Genomic DNA, 16,693 nt, shown 5'->3' with positions numbered 1-16,693 from the left:
CATGTGACTAGAGTTCTCCTGGCACACGGTGTGCACTGTGGAAATACTAGCCATTATCGTCATCATTAACTTGTAGGAGATTGCTCATAGAGTCCCATCTGACAGGCTGTTTGCTCCGTTCTAGCACTCAGGTCATTTTAGCCAACATCTAATTCTAGTTGTTTAGATGCTGGGGACTGGACAGATGACACCAGCCAAAGGCATCCATCCTTCACTGTCTCAGGTCAGCCTCTCAAGGGGCCTGGGTGAGACATGGCACCAACCCCAGAGCCTGACTACTGCACACATGGAAGAAAGAATGGACCCTGCTCCCCTGAAAATAGGTGGCATCAGTGAAAGTAAAGGCTCCAGTGCCACCTGCAAGATCACAGTGACATTTTGACTCTCTACTGTGCTCCCTCCCCCAGGCCTTTCTCAGCTTTGGGATTCCCTGAGGTATTCTCAGTGCCAGTGTGAGGGTCAGGGGGTAGGAAGGAGAGCAAAGCCTATGGATACGCAGGAAAGGGTACCCAGGGTGTTTGGTAGGAAAGCATGGGAAGCTGTTCGAATGTCGAATCAGGTGGAATCCTGTTGGGCTATATCCGGAGGGTGCCCAATAAACAAAATCTTGGTATAATTAGCTTTTTACTAAGAATGAGGTTTCCTAAATTGACTTCCAGGGACAGTGTTACAGTAGATGCCTGAAGGTGTGTGTCCTTCATTTTTGTGGGCAGGTGGGCTAAGCTTAAGGTATCTTAAGTGGGCCCTTGCCCTTCGGTGAATAAACAGCCCCTGTGTTGAGGAGAAGCTAAACATGGGATGAGGAAGGGGCTCAGTACACACCATCCCCGTGCTTGACGAGGACAGACAGAGGCCCCTTTGCCCCCTGGTGTCCAAGGCAGGCACCCTGGGAGACTGGCTGGGGGCAGGGTGCGAGCTCCCATGAGGCCCTGAGGTGCAGGGGTGGCCCTCCCCATCGGCAGACTGGTTGGCAGTCTCCCCAGGACCGTTTCTGGCTGCCATTGCATTTTGGCGTTCACGGACTCTGAAGGATCTGCTTACTCTCACTGATCTTACTCCTGCATAATCTTTTCTTTTTCTCCTGCTCTGCTGCCTGTTTATTTTTTGTTATCAGAGGAAGAAGAAATGCTCGAACCAGGAACCAGGTATTTACTAGAAAGGTCCGTTAGCTCCATTCAACTGAATGGAACCTGTCTTTAGTATTGACTTTTAGAGCAGGGCCCACCTTGCCCACTGCCAAAGGGCCCATTTTACTATCCTCTCCCTGACTGTGGCTAATCAGGGAGTGAATTCACAGGTGGGGTGTGGAGGCGTTCCAAAGGCATTGAAATCTGTGGGTGTTTTCTGTCCCTTTACGAGAACATATTACATATTCCTTATTGTTTCCTCATCTGAGGAGGCTAGTAATTTGATTTGGCCCCTTTTAAAGACAATTTAAAAATGATTTTATGTTCTTTAAGTGACCTGAAATAACAGAGAGACCAACCAATCATGGAATCCAAGAGAAAACTACCTTTTGCCCAGCTCTTTGTGACCATGGGCCCATCTAGGAAGATGTAATTGAAAGTACATTCACCACCTCCCCCACCAACGTGTATATTTGCAGCTACGTCTTATTCAGCCTTTTTGACTAAGGTTGGCCACTCAGTGGTCAATGGCTGATATTAGCTGTTTCCAGAACCTTTCCTTGTAACATGTTCATTGTTGAACAAAGCATCTGCATGGGTGTTTAGATTATAACCTCAGGAGGAGACCTGGCCTTCCTTTCTCAGAGCTCCAAAGAACCCTTGCAGCCATCCTTACTTCCCATAGGGCATTCTTCTTAATTCAGGCATCAGATAACTGCCGTGCTAGAGTAGGTCTTTGAATCCTCCCTTTTTATGCTTGGGCACTGGGAAGATAGGGTTGAGTGGGGCAAAGTGGAGTGAAGGCAGAGCTCTCTTCAAGAGCGAACCCCAGCCCTCTCTGTGCGTTGGGTTCCCTCCCCTTCCCCAATATGCCTGTCAAGCCTCCTGAGCCCTGATTTCTTCCCAGCTGAGTAAGAAGACAGAGCATTTCTTTAAAATTATCATAGCTATGCCTTTGCTGCACATAACTGGAGATTTTCTATTTTAACTGTTGGTGGAGACTTTAGGATTAGCAATTCCTTGCTTATTTTCCTACTAATCCGATGGTACTAATATTCTGGCTTGAGTTTGTAATCTGTCTACAATGTCGTTTTTCCTCTGCTGGCTGCCATGCCCAGTACAACTCACAATTTTTTTTCTTAAGGATTCAGGACAAGCTATACCACTTGTAGTCGAGAGCTGCATCCGGTACATCAATTTATACGGTAAGCTCAGTCTTGGGGCAGTGTTCCCAGCTCTCTCCAGAACAGGTGCTGGGCTGTTCTCAGAGGAAATGAGACTCTAATTCATCTTGGAAGGCTTCCTGTTACTGCCCTGCTTCCTAGAGAGAAAATGCTTCCTGGCACAGCTGCTGTGCTGAGTGCTCTTCGGAGCCTCATATGTCTGGAGACAGAAGGCAGTGGTTAGAAGACCCAGGAACTAGGAGAACTGGGGATCAGGAAAGGCATGGCTAGGCACAGCTCAGCACTGAACGTAGCCAGCCAGTTAGCAGATTGACAGCAGTGCGCTCCGTAAAGGAAATCCAGGGTCTGGGATTTGCTGACCTTGGCACCCCTGCACCTCATTTGTGCGTCCATCTATTCATTCATTCACTCCTACAAAAATATATTTTCAGAGTGCATAGCAGGTGTTGTTCTGACAATGGGAAGGAGTACAGGTGTTGGATGACTGAGATAGGTGAGGTGTGGGCCTTAGGTAGTATACATTACCAATTACAAGGACAAAGAAATAAGCAGATGAATAAATAATACAATTTCAGGTAGCGGTAATGCCGAGAAACTAAAAGGGGATAGAGAATGGCTGGAGGGTGGCAGGAATGCTTTGGTGAAGGAGCCAAGGAGAAACATGTCTGAGGGGGTGATCCTTGAGTAGAAGAGGCCAGCCATGCAGTCTCCAGTGGAGAGCATGGCAAGTATAGATATAAGAAGGAAGGTAAGTGTGACTGCATGGGAAGGTGCCAGGTGTGGATAAAAGACACAGGTGATAGAAATTTGATATTGGTTAAGCAGAGACATAAACAAAGCTTTTATTGAGCACATACTATGTACAGACCAAACTTGCGCTAAAGCTTGCCTTTTAGAGGTAAACACTTTCCCAAATTATAATATGGAGAGTTGTTTTATATAGAAAAACTGAATGTGAGGGAAAAGATCACAGTCACCCCATTACTTCCCATTTAAGATGAGAGCGGCCCCTTTAACCCCTTCAGTTCTATAGATGACTGTTCACTGTTCAATCCTATAGGTTGCAATCCTCTGTCATTACAATTATGTCAGATATCAGAGTCTCCTCTTTGTTATAGTCTTGTAGAAACACATTTAAAAAAGAGATTGGTTTTCTTTAATGAGTTAATGTCCCCCAAACTCCTTAATCCCAAGCCAGCATGCACTCTGGACTCTAGCTTTTCTGGAGGGAAGAAGATGGCTGTGTTGGTAGGGGGTGGGAATGGTTGAGTGAGTGGTATTGATCATTCTTGTTCAAAATCTCTGTGGCTGTTACCCTGAAATGGCATTTGTAAATTCAGGCCAAGCTACTTGGTACCAGTGTACCTGGTGAACTTGGTAGGCAAAGTGCCTGTTGGCTAAATTAGAAGTTATTCACTGGTCCTGGGTTAATATAAACCTCTTGTGGCCTTTTCCTTCAAACCCTGAAAAGAGATCACAGACATATGAAGCAAGATGCCTCAGAATATTTAGGCCAGCTGAAGTTCATTGCAAAGGTTACTTTTGGGCTACTGCCAGGAGATCTTTACTAGGACTGACTCTTGAAAAAGAATGGTGGGAGAAAGAGACAAGCAATGGGAAGGATTGTCAGTGTTCCCAAGTGGTCTGATGAGCTCAGTGCATCATGGCATTTTGTGTTTGTTTGTTCCTTTCTTTCTTTTAGGACTCCAGCAGCAAGGGATCTTCCGAGTGCCAGGATCTCAGGTTGAAGTCAATGACATAAAAAATTCCTTTGAGAGAGGTAGGTGCAGAGTATCCATCTCAAGCCTGTGTCCAGAGGAAGCCAGGATGGGTGTTGTGTGTCTTAGCGCCAGCAGTGTGCCAGGGCTGGCTTTTATCAACATCTCTTTCCAAGTTTGCATTGAGTGCCTTCACCTTGGTAGCTTGAAATCAGCCAAGGCCCGAGTATTTACACCACTGAAGTTGGCAAATGCTAAGATCTTTTCTTTGTCTTTTTCCCTCCTATGAGTTAGCTGTTAAACCTTTACCAGCGCATGAGTGACATTCTCTAGTGACTATACAGTAGTTGCTGGGAAAGAGGGTCTAGTAAAGCACTCAAAATTATGATGGGAGTCTATGAAGGCTGCTCTGTTTTAGAAAAGTTGGAAGAATACAGATAACACTGAGTGGCTTTTAGAATATCCTAATTAAATTAGGATTTTTAAAAATTAAATTAATTTTTATTTTTTAATTTACATCCAAGTTAGCATATAGTGCAATAATGATTTTGGGAGTAGAATCCAGTGATTCACCCCTATGTATAACAGCCAGTGCTCGTCCCAACAGGTGTTCTTCTTAATGCCTCTTACACATTTAGCCCCTCCCCCACCCACAACCCCTCTAGCAACCCTCAATTTGTTCTCTGTATTTAAGAGTCTCTTATGATTTGTCCCCCTCCTTGTTTTTATATTATTTTTGCTTCTCTTCCCTTATGTTAATTTGTTTTGTATCTTAAATTCCACATATGAATGAAGTCATGTGATATTTGTCTTTTTCTGACTAATTTCACTTAACATAATACCCTCTAGTTCCACCCACATTGCGAATGGCAAGATTTCATTCTTTTTGATTGCTGAGTAATATTTCATTGTGTATATACACCACATCTTCTCTATCCATTCATCTGTCGATGGACATTTGGGCTCTTTCCACACTTTGGCTGTCGTCAATTGTGCTGCTATAAACATTGGGGTGCGCGTGCCCCTTCGAAACAGCACTCCTGTATCCCTTGGATAAATACCTAGTAGTGCAATTGCTGGGTTGTAGGGTAGTTCTATTTTTTTATTTTTTGAGAAACCTACATACTGTTTTCCAGAGTGGCTGCACCAGTTTGCATTCCCACCAACAGTGTAAGAGAGATTCTCTTTCTCCGCATCCTTGCCAACATCTGTTGTCGCCTGAGTTGTTAATTTTAGCCATTCTGACTAGTATGAGGTGGTATCTCATTGTGTTTTTAATATGTATTTCCCTGATGATGAGTAATATTGAGCATTCTTTCATGTGTCTGGTCTAACGCTTAGTTTTTTATGCAGTGTTTTGGCCCCCCAAAAATTGAGAGCCCAGTCCCAAACTCATTTTCCTGTAGTATATCACATCCCAATTTATAAAACACTTTCTTATCCTTTCTTTTACATAATCTTTCTACAGTTTTGGAAGGGATTTGGTTTGTCCCTCTTGGCTATGCTCTGAGCATGCCTCTCCCTGGGCTTCCAGGCCTGGAATTCTCCCTACTCATTACTGGGCTTCCTTTGGAGGGGTTGCATCTTGAGCAAACTCATTCATTCACTGTCCCCCTGATTCCATCCTGAGGTCTAGCTCTAGAGTAGGGGAAGCACTCTGTCCACCCCAGGCAGACCTGCTGTAGCCCCCAGCACAGACCTCTGGGGCCCTTGGCACGCTGGCTTCACACCAGGTTTAGAGAGCAGGGTTTGGCTGGATGTGGTGCTCTGAGGCCTCCTGTCCCACAGAGCTTGTTTTGGAGTCTGCTCCTGGATCACGGGCACCTAGAACCAGGAAGCCACAGAATTCCCCTGTTCCAAGCTCCTACTCATGCATTTATCCATCCTCCCAACAACCATACATTCATTGTGCCCTACACTGGGCTAGGAGGTGGACTAGGACCTGCAAACACAACAGAAACAAAAGACAGTCATGACTAGCAGGGAGCCAGTTTAGCAAACAGACAATGGAGTAAGCACTGAATGGTATGGGAACCCTTAGCCCAGCTTGGCTGGGTTGGGGAGGAGTAGTAAAGTCAGAGGAGTCTTTCTTGAGGAGGAAAAGCCCAAGAGGTTTAAAGAGTAAGAGCCTGAAAAAGGAGGGAAAGGGCATTCCAGACTAAGGGAACAGCATATGCAAAGGCCAGAAAGCAAGAGGTATCTCCCATCAGCCTCCCTGATGGAAGTATCATTCATCATTCTCCCAGCTTCTCTTGACAGCACTGGACAGCACAATCCAAAGTTTTGTCTCTTCATTTACCCCCAAATCCCCTGCTGTCCTGTGCTCATTGTAAATCACCAGAACCATGGTCTGAAATCTTCACTGGTTCCATCCTCCTGGGCTCTTCCCATGACACAGAATTCCTTGAGTTTCATGGGTGAACTCACTTTCCAGTGCCTCCACCCTGGTGACTGCCTCTGCCTCAGACTTCCCTGCTTCCCTCTGTTCTGTAAGTAACTTCCTTGTACCAGGAATCCAGGCCCCATCCATGCTCCAAGAGCACTGCTTTCTTTCCTTCTTGAATGTGATTTTCCAAGGTCAGTGTCTTCTGTCACTTGCTTGGGTGCCTTGCAGGGGTGATTGCAATTTAAGACTTCTCTGTTCCGAACAGGCCTTGGATTGCTCCACTGGGCAGAGATCACCTGATCCAAATCTCAGCTGTAAAAATGTTTTCTGCTTTTCCTTTGCCTCAAATATGCAGTCGGCTCCTCCCGTTCTCTCCATTCCAAAATGAATCTCATTCTCACGACACTCTTGTCTTTCTGCTCCACCTGAGCCTATCGTGAACTATGGCTTATTCTTTAAAACAAAAAAAAAGTTCCTGGAATGTCTCTTTTAGAAAAGTCAGTTCCTGGCTTTTCTGGGCTGGCTAGTGCCCAGATTTCCCACTTACTCTTTCCTGTTTCTTCACGTTCACCAACAAACTGCCCTGGGTTTGGCTCCTTGCCCAGCTGACCCTCAGGGTCACCTCCTGCCTCTCCCGAAGATAGGAGGAACATTTCTCTGCACCCTGGCAACTGGGTGGCCAAGCCCAGGGCAGCTTGGTATTTCTCTTCACACCCACTGCTCCATTCCACACCCTCTAACTTGTGACCGAATTTTCTCTTGAAACCGGCACATTGTATGTTTTTCCTTTCTTCCTTATATTTCTTAAAATGTAAGTCCCTCAGTCCCTGCAGGGTGCCTATCCTTTGCCATTTGTTCAAGATCTAGGTCTTTTTCCTCCTTGGCCCCCTTCTTTCTCTTTCGGGTGAAATTTTTGCCTGCGTTCCTTGTATGAGGGTGTTCAAAGGAGCACAGATCTGTTTTCTTTAAGATTCTGAAAAATGGCAACATGTAGGAAAATCATTCTTGGCTTATTATTCCTAAACCGACTTTCATTTTCTCCTGACTAGATCAGTCAAGGTGTTTTTTTAGTTGAGCTGGTGATGATAATGATGTGATTTTTTTTAATGTTTATATTTCAGAGAGAGAGAGAGAGAGAGAGAGAGAGAGAGAGAGAGAGAGAGAGAGAGAAAGTATGAGCAACAGAGGGGCAGAGAGAGAGGGAGACAGAATCCTCAGGCTCCAGGCTCTGAGCTGTCAGCACAGAGCCTGATGTGGGGCTCAAACTCAGACTGTTAGATCATGACCTGAGCCAAAGACAGACACTTAACCAACTGAGCTGCCAGGTGTCCTTAATGATATGATTTTTGTTGTTGTTGTCAGCAAACCTTAAACTCACCGCTCTCATTTTGAGCTCTTTCTGTAATCTGGCAAAAGGAAGAGGAAACATCACAAAACATCACTGCAGGAAAAGTGGCAGCCCTGGTGTGGAGAGGGCCACGCTGGCCTTTTGTCTCTCAGGCCAGTTTTCCTGGGCAAACTCTGTGTTCCCCCCCACAAACCAAACCACTGCCCCCTCTGCAGGTAACAGTCAGAGAGCTGCCGGGGGTCTCTCCTTATTTGGAGGGGTGGCTGGAAGGGGGGTCAATGGCCCTTTCACCCTGTGCAGATCAGGATAGGGTTTGGATTGGAGGCCGAAGTCTCGGCATGGAGGGTCTGACACATTTCAGACGTGGCCCTTCAGAGATCTATTTCCTGCCCCAGGGGGAGGAGTGTGACCGGTAAATGCTGGGAGGGGTCGTCATGGTGAGGAACCCCAGAACAGGCTTGGGAATACCTGTGGCCACAGAGAATTGCCACCTGCACTGCCACCTGCATGCTTCCTGCTGCGTCCCCCTCCCTCTCGTCTGGGACCAGGTTTCCTTAGAGCCTGTAAGCACACGCTGTGTGCTCTCTGCCCTGGGTACAGCCCTGCCGTAAAGTGCCCGACAATGCCCAGGTGACCTGGCTGAGATGCCACAGGCAGAGCTGTTGTGTAATACTTCTACCATCTCCAGGACATTAGCTAGCCAAGCGTGAACACAGCTTTCTCTCAGACTTGCCTAGAACTTTAGCTGTAATTCTCCTCCCAGAGGAAGCCGTCATTCCTGTGAACCATCCCACTCATCCTGAACCCTTGAATTCCAGTCATTTCTGGAACCAGAATTGACTCACCTTCTAGAAAGCCAAAGGCCTAAGCCAGGAGGAGAGAATATTTGGATGGTTCCTTTTATGGCCTTCAGGGAGGAAGAGTAAGAGCAAATGGGGTGTGTGTGTGTGTACACGTTATGTACATAAATGTGTGTATGTATAAAGTCCATATGTTAATTGTGCATGACAAGGGGAGCTAACATGCAATATGGAGAAAAAGCCATGGACTTTTGAATCATGAGACCACCAGGGTAATATGTGGTAAATAACAGGGAAACAGCTAATTTGAACCTTTCTGGTTCTTCACAGGGACCTCAAGGTCTGTGGCGGGAACAGAGGGGGCTTAGGAGGGGGACCTCTCCTCCCAATTCAACTAGGACAGCTTTGTTTTGTTTATTGTTATTTCTTTAAGTTTATTTATATATTTTTGAGAGAGAGAGAGAGCGCATGAGTAGAGGAGGGGCAGAGAGAGGGGGAGAGAGAAAGAATCCCAAGCAGGCTTTGCACTGTCAACACAGAGCCCGACAGATATGGGGCTTGATCCCACAAACCATGAGATCATGACCTGAGCTGAAATCACGAACTGGATGTGTCATCTGAGCCATTCAGGAGCCCCTAAGACAGCTTTGTTTTATAGGTTGAGCATTCAGAGAAATTTTTTCTTGAAAAACAAAAGGTTAGGATTCTATTCTTTTTTTAAAATTGTTTTTTGAACATTTATTCATCCTTGAGAAATAGAACATGAGTAGGGGAGGGGCAGAGAGAGGGGGAGACACAATCCAAAGCAGGCTCCAGGCTCTGAGCTGTCAGCCCAGAGCCTGATGCAGGGCTCGAACCCATGAACTGTGAGATCACGACCTGAGCTGAAGTCGGACACTCAACCGATTTAGCCACCCAGGTGCCCCTAGGGTTCTACTCTTAAGGAAGGAGGGAGGGAGAGAGGAAGATAGGCCTGCAAGCAGACAGATAGGCTTGAAAATCAGTGGTAAAAGGAAGAATATCGCCCAGGCATTATGAGACCTGAGGGCTGCCAGTGTCTGTTCTCACCGTGTGAATGTGGGCAAATCGTTTTGCTTGTTGGGCCCTCAGCTTTCTTGCAAGAGAGAATGGTAGTGTTAGAACCATGCCTGCCTTGGTGCCATGCAGTACTGTTGTGAGGATTAAGAGAGATCACATGTGTGAATGTGCTTCTCACTTGAGAAGTGCTTTGTCAGTATAGGCAATGATTTTTTATGTTTTCTCTCTTTCTTCCCCGCAAGGAGTTCTCCTTTCCTCCTTTGAGGATATCTGAGAAGCTGATTTATGGAACATCAATGTCTCTGCCACCATAGGTAGTCATTCAGGTTGGGCACCATGCAGGGGTGCTCAGGCAGGGAGGGCAGGTGGGAGCTGAACTCTGGTTCATGCTCTGTAAGCCACAAGACCTGGTTTAGGAAGGAAGCGGGGCGCCTCTCTAATTTGCACTAAAGCATGTTGGGGCTTGCAGAGGCCCTGGCAGTGACATGCATTCTTTTTCTACGGAGGTGGAGGAAAGGGATCCAAGTATGAATTTCCAGCTCTGCTCCTCATTGCTTGCCAGTCTCAAAACAGTCTGTGGGCTGTTCTGGGCGAAGGAGGAAAAGCCTGTTGTGCAGACATCTGTCAGCACCTTTGGAGAGGAGTTAGATTGCTCTGTGCTTTCTTTCATCTCCTCCCATGGAAACTTGGGGTGATCTAGCTGAGCAGCCCTTGATTAAATAGAAAAGTCCTACCCTCCTGAAATATCATTGTCACCTGTCCAACTGGCAAAAATCTGAAAGATTGACAGCATTCCATGGGCAGGCCTGTGGAAAAGAAGCATTCTCCTATGTTACCACATAGAGGTATAGAATGGTTCAGGTCCAGGGGGGAGAGAATTTGTCTCTATCTAATGAAGTATGTATGTACACTCTGACCCACAATCCCACTTCTGGGACCTGACCAGAGACACACCTCCACAAATACAAAAAACACATGCACAAGGTTATTTGTTGAGGCAATATTTGTAATAGTGGAAGGTTGGAAAGAACCCACTTGTCAATCCACAGGGGATTGGTTGACTGAATTATGGTCAATCCATGAAATAAGAGTACTTTGCAGCCATTTAAAAAAAAAAAAGGAGAAGAATCAGGAAGACCTCTATGAACTGAGACGGAGGGACTTCTAGTGTTTATTGTGAAGCAAAGAAACAACTGTATGCAGCAATATACAATATACTACTTACGTTTGCGGGAAAAGTGAAGGGAAATAAAAAATTCATATATATGTTACTTAAGAGAGCAAACCAGCAACTAAAGAAAATGGTCAAAGGTAAGGTGTGGAGGGAAGAAGGATAAGAGTAGGACCTGTCTGCATGCAACTTTTTATCTGGTTTTCACTTTTGGACAATTTAAATGCTTTATGTTTTCAGAACTGCACACTTTTAAAAAAAGGATTTCTAAAAAAATCAATCCCTAAAATGGAATATAAGTAGAAACAAGCTGTGTATCAAATTGATCATCACACAGAGAGTAACTTTTGGACATATGCTTTGGTCATACATTTTTAACAGCTTTATTGAGTTAGATACCATAAAGCTCTCCCATTTTTAAAGTGTACAATTCACTGGTTTCTAGTATATTTACAGAGATATGTAATTATCACCTTAATCCAATATCAGAAATTTTCATCATCCCCAAAAGGAACCTTGTCCCCATTTGTATTCAGTTCCTGTACCCCTTGCATCCCAGCTCCCCACCACAGGCAAACACTAATCTACTTTCTGTCTTCTGAGCATACATCTTTAGTGGGATACATTCTTAGAACAAAATCCAACTCCTTCCAAAAAAATCCCCTGCAAAGAAATCTTAAATTTTATAGTGGTGATATTGCTATTAAAATTTCCAAACGATGTTATGTATATTATAGAATAAGGCAGATAAAATATTAATGTTACTCAGAACCAAAATTTTCACTAAGAAAAATGAAATACAAATATAAAATAAATTAAGGTAAAGACAAAATTGTATCTTAAATATGAATTGGAAATAACTATGTGAACTCATGAAAAAATTATGTGTGTCCTTGCTCTATCCACTGAAAAGGTTTAGCAGCTCTTTGTAGCACTCCTGTACCAATGAGCACGCCTGGGGCTTAGATCTCGGTTTCTAATTACCATTCCCCACAAAAAGCAGACAGATCTCCTTGGAGCAGTGTTTGATTCCAAGTCTGGGTCAAGGAAGGTACAAGGTCATCCATGGACATCTTTTGTGCCATAAAGCAAGTAAGTGCTCAGTGGAGGTCACATATAAAGGACATCTGTCCCTGGCAAAATTAGAGACAGTCTGAGCATTCCAAAGAATATTGATAATGGATTATAACACATTGAATTAGAAATTACAAAAACAATCCCTTAAAGATGCTAAATAATAAAAATAACAAGTAAAAGAGTGAGTGAACATGGGGAAACCTCTTCTTTATGGAAGAATGCCAGCTAAAAAATGTAGAAGAAATTAGAAAATCACCATTCTGCAACCCCAGGATAATAATTGATTTAGGCAAAAATCATCAGTGGGTATTAAAATAAGCATTAGGTGAAACATGTTGAGCACAATGGCATGCACGCAGGTCACTTGTTTTTTTCAAATATAGTTTATATTCTATACTTATTACAACGTGGAAAATAAACCTTTGCAGTGCCAAGATCTGGAGGTTACTCAATCCATTGATCACACTTAGCATCACCAGTAGTAAGACAGGCTGATATTATGTGCCTCTGGATACAATAAGGTGTCTACAACATCACCCATGCACTATTTTTGCCAAAAATGTTTAACTTAAATCTAATCTTGAGGAGACAATCAGACAAATCCAGGTTGGGAGGCATTCTATAAGACAACTGGCCTGGACTTTTCAGAAGAGGCAATATTGTAAAAAACAAACTATGATTTTAAAAAATGTTGGGGTCTCTTTTACATTCAAAAGACTAAGGTGGGGGCACCATGAGGCTTAGTTGGTTAAGCATCTGACTCTTCATTTTGGCTCAGGTCATGATTTCACGGTCGTGAGATCAAGCCCTGTGTCCATGCTGGGCATGGAGCTTGCTTAAGATTCTCTCTCTCCTTCTCCTTCCCCTCCCCACTCTAAAAAAGGAATAAATAAATAAAATAAACATAAGACTAAGGAGTGGTAACAACCAAATGAATTGTGGGAATGTTGGTTAGATCTTAGCTCTTGAAAAAAATCTATGAAAGACATGGGACAATTGGGAATATTTGAATGTACATGAGATGGTGTTTTGGAACTATTGCTAATTTTTTCTTAGATGTCATGATATAGTGTGGTTATGTCAGAGAATATCCTTATTCTTAGGAGAAATGTGTTGAAGTATTTAGCAGTTGATATACTATGATGTCTACAAAATACTCTCAAATCATTGAACAATAATAAATACAAGTAAAAGGAGAAAGCACATTTGGCAAAAGATGAGTGTAAGTTAATGAGTGTGAGTGGAGGGTGATGGATGTTCAGTGTTTTAGTTTTACAATATTTCCATAGATTTGAATATTTTCAGTCAGTTACAGGGAGAAGTGCGGGGCCAGGAGGGCCCTCCTGCTATCTGCACATGTCCTACCTCCTTGCCAAGCTGAGTCATCATTCACTGCTTTCTTCTCAGGTGAAGACCCCCTTGTGGATGATCAAAATGAACGAGATATCAATTCAGTTGCTGGTGTTTTAAAACTGTATTTCCGAGGACTGGAAAATCCACTCTTTCCTAAGGAAAGGTTTCAAGATTTGATATCTACTATTAGTAAGTATTTCCCAGGTAGAATGGTGGAATGATCAATTCCTTGGCATATCTTTATTGAAGTTGTACTGTGGGCTCATCACTGTGAAGGAAGGAGGTATGCTATGAAAGAAGCAGTATGGTCCTCGTTCACATAGAACTTAAAAATCTAGTTGTAGTGATAACAGATAACAGGATGGTGTATAATGGAAAATGGCATAGTACAACCCTGGGTATGAATGGCACTTAGAAGAGAAGAGGCGGAGGAAGACTTGGTTTTGCACATCACAGCTGAGAGAGTGATGTGAGCAGAAGCTTCCAAGAGGAGCAGACACAGAGTATCCTGGGAAGAGTTTGGGGGCACACAGACAAATGGGACCATCAGGAGGATGTCCCATCCAGTGCATGGTGCAAAAGGCTGGAGCAAGAGAGGAGAGACCTTGCAAGGATTTGGAGCTTTTCTCCTTGAGTAATGGGGACCCACTGAGGACTTGGGAGTCAGGTCAGCCATATGACAGACAAGTAAAATGGTGAAAGTAAGTTGACTGTGGACTTCTTTCAACGTCACAAGCCATCAGAGTTCTCCTTGACACGTATTTCTATGGATGAAGGCAAGAGCCCAATCTAGGGGGCTGAAGTAAAGGCACCTTGGCTGTAAGATGGCCAAACCTAAGGCAACGTTTTGGGAAGTTTTAAAAAATAAGCTTTTTAATATTACAATATGGAAATCTTAGTATTTTAGAATAAACTCTTTAATTGATTTACAGAAAATTGCTCCACACCCAGTGTTATTATGGATGCTTCTCACAATGCTCTGAGAGAGACTGGCAGCCAGGAAAGGGCCCCTGGGGGTTGGAGGCTTCACGCCTCTTACCTGCCTGGTGTAAAAGACCCTTCCTCTGCCCTCCTACCCTCCACACTACCTCCTGCTCATCTTTCCAGATCCACTTCAAGCTCCAAATCACCCTCAGAAATTCTAGGCCAAAGGGGCACGCAGGTGGCTCAGTCAGTTGAACATCCAATTCTTGATTTCAGCTCATGTTATGATCTCAGTGTCATGAGATTGAGCCATGAGTTGGACTCTGCACTGGGAGTGGGGCCTGCATAGGATTCTCTTTCTCCTCTCTCCCCCTGCCCCTCTGCTGCTTGCATGTATGTGTGTTCTCTCTCCCCTCTCTCTGCCTCCCTCCCTCTCTTTCTCCTCCTCTCTCTCCCTCTTTCCCTCTCCCTCTCCCTCTTTCCCTCTCCCTCTCTCAAGGAAAAAAAAAAAAAAAAGAAAAAAAGAAAGAAATTCCAGGCCACAAAGGCCCAACCCTGTCTGAGCCCCATGTCACATGATCAGCTTATGTTTCCAGAAGCTCCATTAGTCTAGTTCCTGAGTAGAGCCCTGAGAAGACAAGGTTGTTGACCTCCGGTACAAGCTCAGAACATTGCATACCATGGATCATACCTTACATCACACTGTGAAAAAAAAAATCCCTTCTCATTTCCCTCCCAAATCTTGTGAGTACGTCAAGGAGAAAATTTCAGATGTCAGCTTACCATCTAAACACAGAAATGGGGGCTCAGTCTCAGACATGTTTGTATAGTACAATGCCTACCTGTAATTTAGTAACCTTGTTTTGCTTTCATTGTACCTATTTTTATATTACCTCCTAATTACAGCAAGTGTTTGTGGTTTCCCATTTATAGAATGAGGTAAACTTTCCTTTTTGAATAAATGGATTTAAGAAAAAAATATATTTAAGTGGAGGTGGTACTAGGGCAGTGAGGACTGAAGCTGAGGACATGGAGCAGCCTATATAGAGGGCAACAGAGTCCAGGAAGGCCAAAGAGCTTTTAGTTCTGTGAGGGGCTTGGGCAAGGCTTCTCAGTGCCTGACTCTGAAGGTAGGCTAGAGTGTGCTGGGCAGAGTAGAGAGATCACCAGTGTGTACAAGGGCCCAGGGGCAGGAAGGCCCTCTGTGAGAGGGAGATGGTGGATAGGGCAGCCTGGCACAGAGTTTCTCAGTGGGGACACTATTTAGGGGAGTGCAGTGCCTTGTTGTGTCTCGTACATTTAGGACACTTGATGCCTTGGCTCCTAGATCTGAAATGCCAGTAGCACCCTCCAGTCACTGTGACAACCCCAAAGAATGCCCCATGGATTTGTAAGTGTCCAGAAGTGTGACTACCACCTCACTGGAAAAACATGGCTCTATATCATCTTCAGATACTCGAGGAAGGGGCAGCAGCTAAGAGGTGAGGCAGGCAAGGTTGGTTGAAGCCCCATGGTGAAGGGCTTGGGATACAGAGGAGAAACAAGAGAAGTTGCATTTTATTCTTTTTAAGTTTATTTATTTATTTTGAGAGAGAGTGTGTGTGAGCAGGGGAGGGGCAGCAAGAGAGACAGAATCCCAAAAAGATTCTATGCTGTCAGTGAAGAGCCCAAGGCAGGGCTTGAACTCACAGACCATGAAAATGTGACCTGAGCCAAAACCAAGAGCCGATGGTTAACCAACTGAGCCACCCAGGTGCCCCAAGAGAGGTTGCATTTTAAAAGGAACACGCTGACAGAATGTGGAGGCTGGAGAGAGGGGCTATGTGAGAAAAACATGTTTTCTGAGAAAGAACCTGGCATAGGCTGGTGCACCAGCCTGGCAGACAAACATTGAAGCTCTGGTGCTCACTCTCCATGCCAGCTTTCCCTCTGCACACCCTCTCCACAAGGCAAACCCACAAAGCACTTCTCTTTACCAAGCCCAATTTGCTGCTCCCATCTCTGGCCTAACTGATAAAAATACCAATATCTCTGCCTAGGACTGACCTGAAAATGGGGGTCGGAGATAAGATCACAAGCATCTGGCAGGCCCGTTGGCCAATATGTAGCTCTAGAGTTGGTTATTTATTCTACCCTCATTTCCAACCTACTATGTGCCGCCCCTATAGTGCAGGTGGTGTTCATAAAGAGATTGAAGAAACATGGTCTGCGCCTGGGTTCGTCAGGTCTCACAGGTGTCAGGTGACAGAAACACAGCTTACACCAACTTCGTTCATAAAAGGGAATGTATTGACCCACATTCTTGCTCTGCATGGCCAGGTCAGAGTCACGTATCAGTCCCTGGAACCACATGGACTGATTGAGGAACAAATGCTGGCTGTAACTGGCTCTCTGAGGAAGAAAGACAGCCTGAAAAGCCCCTTTATGTTACAGAACTGGAGAACCCAGCTGAGAGGGTGCACCAGATCCAGCAAATCCTCATCACCCTTCCCCGCGTGGTCATCGTGGTCATGAGATACCTCTTCGCTTTCCTCAACCAGTGAGTTGCCCAGCCAAGGGGGGGGCAC

The 16,693-nt window shown here is 44.7% G+C and overlaps 1 protein-coding gene across 5 annotated transcripts in view; it reads left to right on the top strand.

The window, feature by feature from the left end:
• The window catches only part of SRGAP3 (SLIT-ROBO Rho GTPase activating protein 3), a 253,404-nt gene that overhangs the window by 209,462 nt on the left and 27,249 nt on the right, over positions 1-16,693 (top strand). For 2 of the 5 annotated variants that reach the window (XM_029916797.1, XM_029916795.1), the window contains 5 exons: positions 1,115-1,160; positions 2,272-2,332; positions 4,014-4,091; positions 13,257-13,391; positions 16,560-16,665. In XM_029916797.1, coding sequence (XP_029772657.1) covers positions 1,115-1,160; positions 2,272-2,332; positions 4,014-4,091; positions 13,257-13,391; positions 16,560-16,665 — 426 coding nt within the window. Of the gene's footprint in view, positions 1-1,114; positions 1,161-2,271; positions 2,333-4,013; positions 4,092-13,256; positions 13,392-16,559; positions 16,666-16,693 lie in introns of those variants that run through there. The other 3 variants (XM_029916799.1, XM_029916796.1, XM_029916800.1) reach the window with 3 other exon arrangements.

This window comes from Suricata suricatta, chromosome 12 (genome assembly GCF_006229205.1).
Source record: "Suricata suricatta isolate VVHF042 chromosome 12, meerkat_22Aug2017_6uvM2_HiC, whole genome shotgun sequence".
Lineage (NCBI taxonomy): Eukaryota > Metazoa > Chordata > Mammalia > Carnivora > Herpestidae > Suricata > Suricata suricatta.
Note: the sequence above shows the minus strand (reverse complement) of the source record. Positions and strands in the feature narration are given on the sequence as shown.